The sequence below is a fragment of the Neodiprion fabricii genome, chromosome 2, assembly GCF_021155785.1.
Source record: "Neodiprion fabricii isolate iyNeoFabr1 chromosome 2, iyNeoFabr1.1, whole genome shotgun sequence".
NCBI lineage: Eukaryota > Metazoa > Arthropoda > Insecta > Hymenoptera > Diprionidae > Neodiprion > Neodiprion fabricii.
The window spans coordinates 27,625,276-27,638,991 of record NC_060240.1 but is presented as its reverse complement, the minus strand read 5'-3'; the positions used below and the strand labels follow the sequence as shown (position 1 = coordinate 27,638,991).

The window sequence follows — 13,716 nt, the reverse complement described above, 5'->3', positions numbered from 1 at the left end:
TGTGATGACGTAATTCACAAAGCGCTTATAATTGAGTGAACCACTTCGGTGAAATTTTCTTCATGCAATAGCGGGACTTTTGAAATTTTAGGTTCGAGCGACTACACCATGTTCATGTTGCAAATAAAGTTAGTTACACAAAGGATAATTAACCCACAAATTATTAAATACATACATTTGAATGCCAAGAGGTTTGACAGGCTAAAAATAACGAGCCCGAGGAAAATTTTAATAGCAACTTCGACTGACTCCTGCATGTTGGTAACCGTGAATTTTGTCGCCATTATTAAAATGCCCTATAGAGAGAACCAATAGAAATCGCGATGCGAGCGACCTCATGTTTGCATTCCGAACCACGTATCTTTCAAATGTTTCGGTAGAATTTTCGGTTAGACGAGTGCATTGTGAGTGGGTTGTAAGGGCGTGTGAATTCTGTCAAGTTTTTATCGGTGTTTTGAATGAAATAGTAATGCCGTAAGGAGTGACGTACCTTCTCAAACATGATTCGTACATCTCCAGACGATACAGAGGCATCGATCAACTATTTTGAGACGTAAGTTTTACACCCTTTATTCTACGCTACTTGTGTGTATATTTACGTAGTCGAGCACGGGTGTACGAAGCGTCAGTCAATGCTTGGCCGACCGGTTCGTTCGTCAGTAGACTGCAATGTTCGTTTACTTGCAGTCGGCAGCTTAGCTATTTTTAACTCACCCCGTTCGTTACTTGTAAATAAAGACAGGATTCTTTTGATAAGTAACCAAAAGTCAGATCGAAGTGGTAAACCACAGCATTTCGACACAATCTTTGTTCTAATGTTAAGCGTGTGTAATACACCGGAAAACTTGTAATAAATTATCATTATTGCTGTGAGATAAAAATACACTATCGGGTGTATGCGACGAGTCGATTAATTCCGGATCTGCCGATGCACTTAGGCTGAAGTGAAATATGACGCAGCCAATAATTGTATTATTTCGGGGTAAGGTTTTTGTTTCGTGCCACAAGTTCAGCGCCTGATTTACGCAGTCCCGTGCTACACGTGTAGTGCGAATTGCAACTCTCGCAGGCGCTGTATGCTGTATTTTTCCCTATTTACAATATATCAACAGTCTATGATGGTATTATTAAAGAAGGACGATAGAATTGTTTCAAAAATATAGGAAGACCGATTCTAACTAAACAGTCATTCTTTTGCACCAAATTCTCTGTTTTCGAAAACTCTCTACATCCTGTATACAAACTCGGAAAGGTTTCGATTTTGTCGCCCCAGATTTTCGTACTTCACAACTCTTTGTACGATCAAGTGGATATACGAAACTCCTTTCACAATTTTTTCTTAAGTATAGGGGTGCGTGCTGTGTAACGGAAGTATATGCCATGGTTTGATATAAAATTTCATACTCATGAATGAAAAATTATCGGTGGATAAAACGAGCCACCCTCATCGTCTGTTATTCGACAACTTTCGTATGATTTGTACCTTATCTTTCTATATGTATACAAAAAGTGAGAAGAAACGATACACGTAACATGTAGAAATTTTCATATTTGTTGTCCAAATTACGGATATATCATGTATATAACTTACACTTGTTTCTAACAAATATACGGTAGAACGTTACCCGGTTCTACGCAGTTCGGATAATCCACGCTTTATACTGTATTCAAATTTTATTGCAATGGTACGGAGGTCAATTTCTTCTTGATTTTACTTGTTCGAGGATTTGCATGCAAATCTACCCCCACCACTGAGGGGGAATCACGACCCCGTTTCCCGGTTCACAAATTTATGCCTGCAGGTATGAAAATTTATTACGTACAGGTATAATAGATCACCATTAATCCGGCAACACCGCGTGTTATACCGAATACGGCATTTATATCTACTCTGGAAACAATTGTCAGGGTAATAAATTTGCCCAGCGATACCATGGAAACCAAAGAACTCTAAAAATAGTGAGTAACGTGCAAAGCCGAGAAATTCCTGAACTTCAACAGAATGAAAGGAGAGAAATTAAAAGTGGAACCCAAACTGGCATCGCAATATGATGAAGTTCGCAACGAAAATGACAAAAATAATCAAGCATCACTCCTTCCTTTTTCTCTCATAACTGTGTAATTATAAATTAAAATACAGTTTTAACAATTCGACGTTACACAATTTCAGCTCAGTACATATCATCATTATTTAATTATATCATTCAGGTGTCGTTCAGAGAGTGCCGTTAAAATCAGGCAACTGCAGCCATAATCGACACGAGTTGAGAGGAGAAAAACGTGGGCGCAACGTTTCCTATAAAGATAAACATATGCAACGCACGTGTTGGTTTCTAGCCTTTATTCTAACGCCTTGCAGCCAATACGTGTGTACGAGTGTGTCTATACGCACGCTTGCACGACAATCGGGACAGGAAATGTTTCGTGGCCCTTAAGGGGAAACATGGGTTTTGAAGGGCAAAAAAAAGCCATATTTTCTCTAGTTAGTTTTTTTAATATACTAAATAATTTTATTCGAATTTGAAGCATGTAACGAAACAACATTTGAATAATATTTTAAAGAATTTTCTTGCTAAGATTTTGCAATTTCGGCCGTTAAGAACTGGTTTTTGGAAAAACAACGTATACTCGTGGTGGCAGGAATAACTCATGATAGCTTTAGCTGAAATCAAAAAACGATTTATTTTCTGTCAGTAGGTGAGTATAGCTAGTGATTGAATAAAGGATTTTTTTTTAAATTGAATATCGAATTTTTGGCAGAGATATATGCAAAACAGCACAACTTTCGGTAAAATCTAAACCACGTATTGCCCTGTAAAATAAATTGTGACCAAAGAAAAAAAATTTCTTACAACTACATGTGTGCACGATGCACATACATACGAGCAATCCATTTTGGACCATGCAGAATTGCGTTTGAAACGGTAAAAATGCGGCACGATTTGATTTTTGAGACTTTCGTTTCCCCCGATACAAAAACCGCAGATATCTTGTTTGTTTGCTAAAACAATTTTTACATTTCAACATTGTACAATTGTACAGTATGAAGATGTCGATTTCCAAGCTCGAGTTCAGCCGCTGTAGCAGCGCGCATCCTCTTTAAACCGCTGCAGCTCAACACTCGCATAATATAATCAGAGCACAAAGGTCACCGCGTCTTAATCGATGCCTCCCTAACTGCGGGCCTCAATATATGTACGATAACAGCGACGTTAAAAGTCATGTGCTCAAAACAGCCTGTCATTTTCCACACCACGAGAATCCATTCCCCTCAAAAGCGCAGCATCTTTTAAATCATTCTACATCAACCAAATCCACCTTTTGTACACAGGTATACAAGGACCCAACTGATCTGTTACCAGATCAAACTTAAAAAAAGAATGATAAAAAAACGTCTCGAAAGTTTTTTCAAAACGTTTTATATCAGCTCTATCGATCCGCGGAAATAAAACGCAAAATGCCGAAATGGCATGGAAATTTGTTAGCAAAACAGATTGGAGACAACTCCTGGTAGCGGTACGAGTTAGAGTTTATCCCTCATTACGTAGTTTACTCATCTTTGTGTAGAGTATTTTGTTTCTTGCTTTTGCACAGAGATAAACAACTGGTGTGATCAGCGGAGGATATCGACGTCTAAGCGTGTTTTTTTTTTTTCTCTTTATTCCTAATCGTCATTTCTTCTCCGACTGCAGAAAACACGCGTAGAGTGTTCTCCGTTTCAACCAGATTTAACCATGCCGATTGTCGGGGGCGCGTCGACACGGCGCATTCTGACCAATGCGGAGCGTCAGCTCATCGTTCTCGTCAGTCTCGTCAGTTCTCGTCAGTTCTCGTCGAGACGGTAAGCGGTGAGGATGTGGTTGTGTCGGTGCTTGGTTAGTTACACACACGCGTCGATTTCGTATCGGAATATACCCTGTTCGTTGTGGTAATAAATAAAACAGAAAAAAGTACGATAATTTCAATGGAAATGAACGAGCAACGACGTCAAACGATTAGCGTTTGAGGAACGATCGGTGCGGAATATTATTTCCGGTAAAAACTCTGTGCGTTCGCTGTTTCGTCCGGCCCTTAAAGTGTTGTGGTTGGTTTTTAACTACAGGATAAATAATCGCAGACAAAATGGGATATATTGGACCGTTTGTGGCTAATAAGAGATTCATATTCCTCAAGACTGTGATTAGAAAGAATAAATTGCTCCTACAACGTCAATGACAAAGTCGTGACATATCTGCCCGCTACTTTGTGCTTGTTGGAAGTTTTTTATCTTAAGAATAATAGACTCATCGTGTGTTTTACGCAACGTGCATGCCTGCACGTTAGTTCGTTTGTTAACCATATTTTGTGATAATCCTGACAAGGATAATATCCGCCTTCGTAAACGTCTATATACTTTGTCTGACAAACAAAATTGGACAGACGTCAATCTGACCCCCGGACAATTGTTTGAATATAACTTAAACTTCGACCTCTGTTCCGTAATTTTATAAAATATCCATTAGTGCGTACAACAAGCTTTAAACTTTCCTAACACGGAATTTAACTGATAAATTGATTTTAACACCGGCAAGTGATCTTAACAATTGCATTGATTGGTCGTGAACTGAATTGAACTATATGAACATTTTTTCCTCGGTTCTCAATCTTTACTAATAATATTAACCGAAAGTGGTTGGATGATTAAAGTTGGATATAAATGCGTAATACTTAGTCGTGACAAAACAGGCTTTGAAACAAAAAAAAGAAAATAGAACCTCAATATCCTTTTATAAATAAAGTAATATTTTAATACATTGTTATCATCCGAGTTGTTTGAAGCGTATGTATAATAAAATAAAGTATAAATAATAAAGTCTGATACTTAGTGCCAAAGACTGCAGTGAAGCCAAAAAATATACACTATAATATTATGTAACCAAACAACGTATGTGTATATATATACGTATATATATATTTCTTGTTATTAATGATAATTGACTATTGATACGAGGAGATACTTGGAACAGTATTAAAGACAAAACTATATACTCGTCCACGCGTGATCGGGGAACAACGAAACAAACTCAAACTGTGAAAAAAATACAAACATATAAACATAGTTTTGTTTCTTTTTTTTTTTATTTATTTTTTTGAATTTCAAACTGCTACGCGCTTTAACCAAAGAAGGAAGATGTCGTTTCTCAATGGATACTCAACGTACAATTCCCAGTCGCAGAGTGCTACCTCTCCACCGAGAACCAGTATCTGGGGTAGTTCTCACAGCCCATTTCGAAGGTAAGATAACGCTGTTGATAAAGGAAATCATTTGGGGTATCATCATTCGGCTACATTCAGTACTACAGCGACGCAGAAACGTTTCAATCTTTGACGCGAATTTTTTTTACTTACAACTTCAAATGATCTTCGTTGCTTCGTATGACTATTGAAATATGAACGTAACGAAAAAAAAAAAAAAGTTGGAAATTATCAAATTCCGACTTCGGATTCGCGATCAGCGAGTCCAAAAACCCCCGAGTAACAAAATCGAGGCGAAAATATTGAGTGGAAAAATGTATGACTGAAAGGGGATATCGTGTGGATTTTCTCCAATTTCGACATTCATCTCCTGATCGAATCATCTCCGTCACATCGTGTTCCGATGATCCCCTGTGACGATATAAACAAAGCGGAGTTATACTCATCCACCCTTGAATATGTGCGCGAACATGCGACACGAACGTGTGACCGTAAAAGTTGCGCAGAGTGAGAAGAGAAGCAGAAGGTAATTGTTTATAACAGGCATTTAACGCAGTTAACAGCTGGTTAATTAATGTTGAGCCTCCTACGCCTGTAATTTACTGTTACAACTGCGACGTATTCCTTCTGCACAGTCCGCGTTCTGTATGTCGGAATCTGCTTTATGCATACGTGATGTAAAACGTCGCAGCGATGTCAGGGACCGATGAAAATTGGACAGCCCCGGTCGAAAATAACCGTAGCTACGCATTTTTATCCGCTAAAAATCCCGTCTGCGTACAAATTGGAATGTTCTAACCCTCCTTATATCCCAAATCAAAAAAACATAACACATCTCTTGTCTAACGGAATTACGCTTTGGATTCAGTCTGGCTTTTAAGGAAGAACTGTTGAATTGTTGTCTGTAATCTGGCACGTTGATTAGCTCGTTGTCAAACCGCCTGGCGAGGTGTGGTGTTGTTTCATCGTCAAAAGTGAATCACGATGCATAAGTATTCCCTGAAGTTTCTTCCGCACGTGTACACAGGAACGCCTTATCTAAACTGACAAACGTTTACCTTGTTGGAATCATCGTCGTCGTCTGTTCCCCTTAATTGTACATTAATAGGTAATCACGTATTATTTTCTACATCCTGTATTCGAAGGCGCGTGCAGGACATTGACGAAAATGTTGTTGTTGTTGTTGTGTGGCGTTTTCTATTCACCGTATTTTCACCCAATTCTATTGTATACCTAGGTAGGAGTTGGAAATCCTTATTCGATCAACGTGTCGACGCATTTCTGAGACCCTGTGTCTAGCTTCAATGCACTTACTCACCGTGATGATTCAGAACCCGAAACTCAATCTTTTACCCCACTGCAATGACAGTCGATTATTGCAAAGAACGTGACGGCGAGACACGCGAAATTGTTTATCGGAAGTGAATTTTAGTAACTCGTAAGCTTGAAATATTTTTGGCAGGATTTTCGATACTTGCAAGTTGTCGTGTTCTCACGTCCCTCTTCATTAATGTTTTACGATATAATTGCTTGCTCGATGAACGCATTTTCAAACGAAACACACGTATTTCGTCACGTCTTTTTACATGTACTCGATATCACAAAGAATCCTTCGTCGTATGAAAAGAGAAAAAAATCTCTCGATGCGATGCTGTTGCTCATCAGCATATTATTGAAATTATTTCACGGCAAAATTTTCCACCGTTTGCTTCTACATTACAGAGGCAATACTTTCCCGACGAATCGAATAGGCTTACAATTGAAATCAGACCGACGAATTAACTACACGATGATAAATTGGTGTTACGACAAGGAATAGAATTGTTTCGTTGAAAAATAAATTTCTCATCAATCTCTTCTTTTTAAATCATTTCCACGTAGCTCTTGTCACTTGCTCGTAATCGGTGAATCAAGATAAGTTCCGGGGCATGGAACTCGGGATAAAATATTCGAAAAGATCAGATATCGTGTAGCGAAATTCGTTTCTTCGTTTATCACACGTATTCAATACATATACCTGTAATACTACAGCGCGACGGTGACGTAAGATAACGTGACGTCATTGACGTACGCGCAGAAAGAGGCTCGGAGCAAAAACAGAGCAGAGTAAAAAGCAGAGCAGAGCAGAGTAGAGTAGAGACCCAGATCAATACTTGCCAAGGAGAGTTGATGCGGGGAGGAGGGAGCGATGGACCAATTTCTCCCAGCTGCTCTGCTCCGACATTTCACACGTCTTTGTTTTTTTTTTCTAACTCTGCTAATTATTTTGTGAAACCAATTGAATTTTCGCTTCTTTTTTTTTTTTATTTTTTGTTACGTTTCTTTGTATTCGCATGCGCGATGAGGTTAGATTTAAACGTTTCTCGGTTGATCTCTCAACGTCATATGCCTGTCTTATCGGTTCTAATTACATAAGTTCATCGCAGTATCGTTTGACGACAGTTCGCGAGATAAATTATCGGATCGTTAAAAAATCGCCAACTGTGATGCGAGAGATCGCGTTACACGCTGTATCAAGCTTGGTTAGTGACGGAACAAGGCTAAACATTTTTTTTTTTTTTTCGGGGGTAACCGAAACACAAATACGTCTTTGTATCATTACACTGGCGTCGATTACTCGGAATTAAGACGCATCGCAACTCAGCTCAATATTTACACAATGATACGTTACACGTCTCTGGAGGTTTCGCCGAAAATCAATGCCCGATTTTTTGTTTTGATCTCAGCGATACGCGATTCTTGTTATATACGTTTTATGCTCATTGTTAGTATAAGTAACCGTCAATATTCGACTTACGCATATTTTAATAAGCTTGGATGTTACTGGATGGTGATTTTGGGTGGGTCGCATATATCGGGAGTGAAGAGCACGAGGGTTCTGAACATTGTATATATATATATATATATATATATATATATATAAGTGGTTAAAATCAATGTTCGAATGTCGAACTAAGACTAAGCAAAAAGATCGGATGCGAGGGATGTGCGAACATCGTCGACTTTTACTCTTTCGCTTACAATTAGTATATGATAAGTAGTGAATTGAGTTGGCGATTTTAAAATTGTTCCGGACCATTAATGAGCATGGATTAACTCGAATAACTCGTTAGGCGTGATGAGAGATATCGCCAGATTATTTTTTTGAATAAATTTGCGGTGTTTTACGTTTCGGTAATTTGAGATTTCAACACATGCCACTATAGCTTCGAAATATATTTTGCAATTTCAATACTTCATTTTTACGACCTCTTTGAACACCCGATTATTATGTGTGATCACGGATCTCTGGTATTTTTCCATTTTAAGAGATTCAATCACCGACGAAGGACATCATTAGCATGATACGTATGTAATGTACGGCGATCCGGAAATTCAGAGGCAGGATTTAACGAGCACAAAGAGCAAACTATGCGTTTTGATATAAACGATCATTGCTGGTTGGTGGCTTGCATCAACGGCCGGTCCTTTATATTCGTTGAAACTTGGCTGGGATCCGACGTTGGGAACAAGATTCATCAGAAGCCAAGAAACGCTCTCTCTTGCAGATCTCTTCCTGGTTAGACTGCAGTTTGTTTCTCCGTAGTCAGAGATAATTATCGTTCGTGAATCTTTCAGCTGAACAATAAGGAAAATGCTAGTATAGCGTCAACTCGTCGAACGCTTGCTGGTTAATCGTTGGTCTCTATGTTCAATTTGTCGTCCAGGGTTGTGTATTTTCATCGTTGAGATAAAGAAAATTTACATGAAATACTTTTATCGCCCAATCGGGATGCTAAAAGCTTGGTTGAAAATTAACGAGGATGTAGAAGTTCGTAAAATAGTTCGATAGTCCGTAATTTTACGATCCTTTGACATTCTATCAACCATAATAAAGCAAAACAGATAAATATTTTGCAAACTTGAACCATTCGGAGCCAACGTAAAGTTTCAAAGTAGTTTCTTTTTTTGCTTACAACGTTTCGTTAACATAAACTTTGGTGACTAAAACCTCACAATTACAATTTCCTCTGTTAATCGATGCAAATTACGTTTAAATATTTTCCGAATGGTAAGTTTGTTGGTTACTTTCGTATACACAACAATCTTGAATTAATCATAAATTCCCTAGAAAAAATCGAAACGTTTATTGAAATCGTTGAATATTTTTTTCATCTATCTAGAGCATAAAATTACAATCTGCATAACTGAAACCGTACAATTTTGCCGTGATAATTTTTCAAAGTTATAACTCGTTACGTTGACAAACCTCGAGTGAAATAACGAACCCTTAAACGTGTCCGAAGATCGAAACAACATCGTCGATTCGTATTTATTGTTTCGTATGATGTTTGTAATAATCATTATTCACAATTTTTGTATTTACTCAATTTTTCAAAAGCACGTTTGTCAGGCGGACGTTTTACTATACGAAGGTTCCTCGTCTGTTGGTGTCTGTTTCTATTTTCGGTTTCCGAGCGTCGCGGCGCCCCCGTGTGTCTTTTAGTATCTCGTCGCTGCCGATGCTCACCTAAATAGAACCGGAGGAAGTTTCTCAGAACTCTCGATTAGGAAGGGATTAAAACGAAGTGAGAGTTGTCCCTGCACTCCGCCACGTCCATGCCCTATAATTAATTATCTTTGCTTCACCGCGAAAATTTCCACACCCTTCCTCTTGCCCATTTTTTACGTACATCTATTTTGACTTATACCGATATCTCGATCATTTCTATGATTCCTATGTTTACTCGCGCTGACTTACGATCAGGCATCGTCGTCATCGTCATCCGCACGTTGACATAACGGGGGGTCAAACTTTTTCTGCCCATCTTATTTCCATTCGTTTATTTACAAAGATCGTACGGTCGTACTGCTGCTGTTTTTACTGGTACAATAAATAATTAAAACAACCGTTATTGTTAGACGACCGAGTGTTGGAATTACGTCAGCTGGGTCTCAGTGTTTACAAATTTCGAATTAAGCGCCGAAAACACACGGCTACGACTCAACAAGTCATTTATACAACTTCCACGAATAGATTTTGCAATAAAATTTTCAACCACACAACAATTCGAGATATAGAAATACAGAGAGAAAAATTCTTCCTCCATCTTCTCTACGCGCAGCTGCTGTTAGAAGTTTGAGAAACAGAGTTGATTTCGTTCCCGATGTTGCGAAACGCGATTAGTAGTTTATTAAAAGGAAAAAATAAATACAGAAAAAAATTCCCCCGTATCATTTCGGTTTTCTCGATTTCGTGTAAAGAAAAATTAATCACTTCCTCTTGTTTCACAATATCTTGGTCGTGTAGTAAACTCCACTATATAATTATACCTATGTATACGTATAACCGTAGGTTTACGTTTCTGGCAGGTTTCCAATTTTTTAACGCGTCAAAATTAACCTGGCCAATCGCCAGGGCAGTAGTACACCTATAGGGAATAGGTATACAGTCGTATACTTTGTTTTCGTAAAATCGAAAATGAAAGCGGGCGATAAAAGGGCCCTCTGTATGCGCAAATTGCGCTGCGTATAATATTAATACGTGTAGGAAACGAACGGCTCGAATGCGTTCAACGATTTTTTTTATTTCCCATCTCTTTCCCTTCACCTTCAAAGCTATCACGTGTCGCCGATGCGTCTAGCGCGGCATCTGCATAGCTGCATCTGTATCAGCTTGAGAAGCGAGCTTTCCACCGCTATCGTAACGAAATTATTTCAAGCTTGAAACGGCGGGATATTTTCAGTTTTAATCGTCACAGTCTGCAGTTGGGGGTAAAACCGGCGTTGATTTAACCTCGTTTTTAGCCAATTATTCCGCTTGTATAATCTAACGAGATTCCATCTTCGTTTATCGCTTTTCTTTTTCTTCTTTCTTTCCGCATCGCTTCGGATATGTATATACACGTATATAATATGTATATGTGTTTCAGAAAAGGGTGCGATTGTTTATTAGTTCGAAATCTGTTGATGAAAAATCTCCTCTGATTCTACCTGGCGTTAATAAATCTCATCCATTTGTTTACGCGTTTATAATACCGCCTATGTCGAGAGGGTCCAGCCAACCAGTCACGCAGTTAGCTTTTCTCGAGCTTGCGCGATGCTTTTTGGCACGGAGAGAGGCTGCACGGTTATATCTGTCTTACTTCAGGTATAATTTCACACGAAAAAACTGTGCCTCTGGCCATTTTTTACACGAAGGAAAGAATCTCCCGTTTTTGAAAATACATATTCAAAATGAAGTAGGCGAAGAAAATTTTTACAATCTAAATGAAAGAGGAGACCTTCCGTTTGACCCGTGATTAATTTCACAGTAATAATGATTACATCTGGTTAATGCTTTGAGTTACACGTTGTTGTGCCGTGTCAATTTTTTTTTAACAAGTTAGTAGTCTATAGTTTTCTTGGGATCGCTGATTACGAATCTGAAATCAGATTTCAAAAATTGAATATGCCGGACAAAAATTTGAAACTTGATCGAATCTGGTACAAAAAACTCTATGCAGGGGTTTGCGGGTTCGCTTATTGCATTCGCTACACTGAATTTTCAAAATCTGATTTCAGATTCGTAATCAGCGACCCAAAAAAATAATAATTCGTGTAAAACATATATACATATGTGTAGAGGGGTAACTTTCTCGGAAATGTATTATTCCTTCAATTTTCACGATTTTTTTCAATCAATTTCTTTCCAGCAACAATAACTCACATTATATCGCAATAATTACTCTCGAGTATTGAAAAGCTATTAGTGTACTGTCAGAAATAGCGTAAAACCGCAAAGAATTATGTTTTCAAAGTTCTCTGAAAATACAAAAATTGATATAAAATAGGTGGTAAGGATACTTACCGCTATGACTCAAAGGGTTAGTTACTTTTACGGTGAAATTGCTCCTATCGCTAGACTTGATCGATCACACAGATCATTCCAAGCCTCGACTTCCCAGCCTGCAGTTCTGGCTATTGCTGGCTGTTACACCGACTTCCTTCCTTACAGGAGGGTGTTTGTTGTTGGCTATCGTGTTTGATAAATGACCACGATATCGTCGGCCATCAACGGGCTATTCCGCCTCCTTTTATACGTCCGTATCTGCTCTCTGACACGAATGAGTATCCTCGTATTATACACATGACACGCGATTATGCTCCTCCGGCAATCTCTCGTCGTTTCTCCCTATCGTGTGTATTCGTGTAGGTTGGATGGGTATTTTTGTTTGTCGTGCGCGTTGAGCATCGTGTGAAAAAGTCGTAGAAAAGGGTTTCCTTTCCAACGGTATGATCAAAGCGTTTCCGCATTTCCTCAGTCTTGTTTTCCATCGAAAGCGCATTAGAGCCAAATTTACGACACTCGATTAATTCCTTCCTTCCTCACGTACCAGCCTTAACTTTCAGTTTATTCCATACCGTCTTCGCTCTCTTAGCAATTTTCCTACCGTTTCAACGATTGAAACTCGAAGATTGAACGGTAATCTAATTGTAAATGATTTTTCAATTGTTATATCTTTATATGTAAAACCGATTTCTTTCCTAGTTCCAAATATAATGTGTCGTTGATTTTGCGCTGGTTGTGAATCCGCTGTAAATCAGTTACGAACTATGCAAAACAATGTTTTTTTTTTTTTTTTTGATATTCTCCTATAAGAAAATTCCTTTTCCCCTAATTGTAAGCACAGTTCCAATTATCAGATCCAATTTTCGTTCAAACTGAGTTTGAACTCTGTACAGAAACGCAGCGATAGGTGTTCGTACCTGAAATTGAAGGCAGGATCGAAAATTGCGTGACTGTAATTTATTTGTATTATTGTATTTGAAATTTTGAAGGTAACATTTAGCTGCGATTCTCATTTCATCTACATGTGCTGTGCAAGGTACTGCACTAAAGTCCACGGTGCACGCTTACGAAAATAACTTTTCGGACGTTTTTCTGGCCAGAAACTATTTTCAGGAGATACGCTTCCTGTGGCGGGTACCCTCAAAGGGTCGGCCCTTCTTTCTTTCTGTGCAGGGATTTTGTTTTGTCGCGTTTTCCTCGATTGTTTGAACTTTTCCACGAACTTGAGATGGAAGCAAGAAAAAGATATCTTTCTTTTTCGCGTCAAAAATGGTTTAATCTTGATATTACCTTGGATTTCTTACCGATACATCTTTAAAAATTGTATACAAATTCAAGCTGCACTATTTCCATTAATATTTTTTTACAACGATACGATATGAAAAATTACGATACCATTGTACACTTGTAACGCAGTTGATTAAATTGGTTGTGTCTTTTTTTTTTTGTTCCAGCACGAATTTGACCCTTCAGGATATCACGATAGATCACACGCTTCCTTGTATAAATGGTAAGTCATTATTTTAACCCGCGCCCAAGACGCGTTGATACTTATATTGAATCCACACTTTTTCTATGTGTGTTTGATGATTTCCGTGTGAAGTACCGATAAACTCCGCATACGGTTGAACGATGATGCAAGGTCGGGCGACATTATTGATACATAAATA

General features: G+C 38.4%; 1 protein-coding gene across 6 annotated transcripts in view; it reads left to right on the top strand.

Moving 5' to 3' along the window:
* The first annotated feature begins 377 nt into the window (after positions 1-377).
* Positions 378-13,716, top strand: part of LOC124175984 (centrosomin) — a 30,674-nt gene continuing 17,335 nt past the window's right edge. For 3 of the 6 annotated variants that reach the window (XR_006869280.1, XM_046556714.1, XM_046556720.1), the window contains exons 1-2: positions 3,825-5,274; positions 13,501-13,556. Coding sequence is in view for 5 of the 6 variants with exons in the window: in XM_046556714.1 (XP_046412670.1) it covers positions 5,171-5,274; positions 13,501-13,556 (160 nt within the window). In the remaining variant the exon portion in view is untranslated. Of the gene's footprint in view, positions 554-3,824; positions 5,275-13,500; positions 13,557-13,716 lie in introns of those variants that run through there. The other 3 variants (XM_046556716.1, XM_046556715.1, XM_046556717.1) reach the window with 3 other exon arrangements.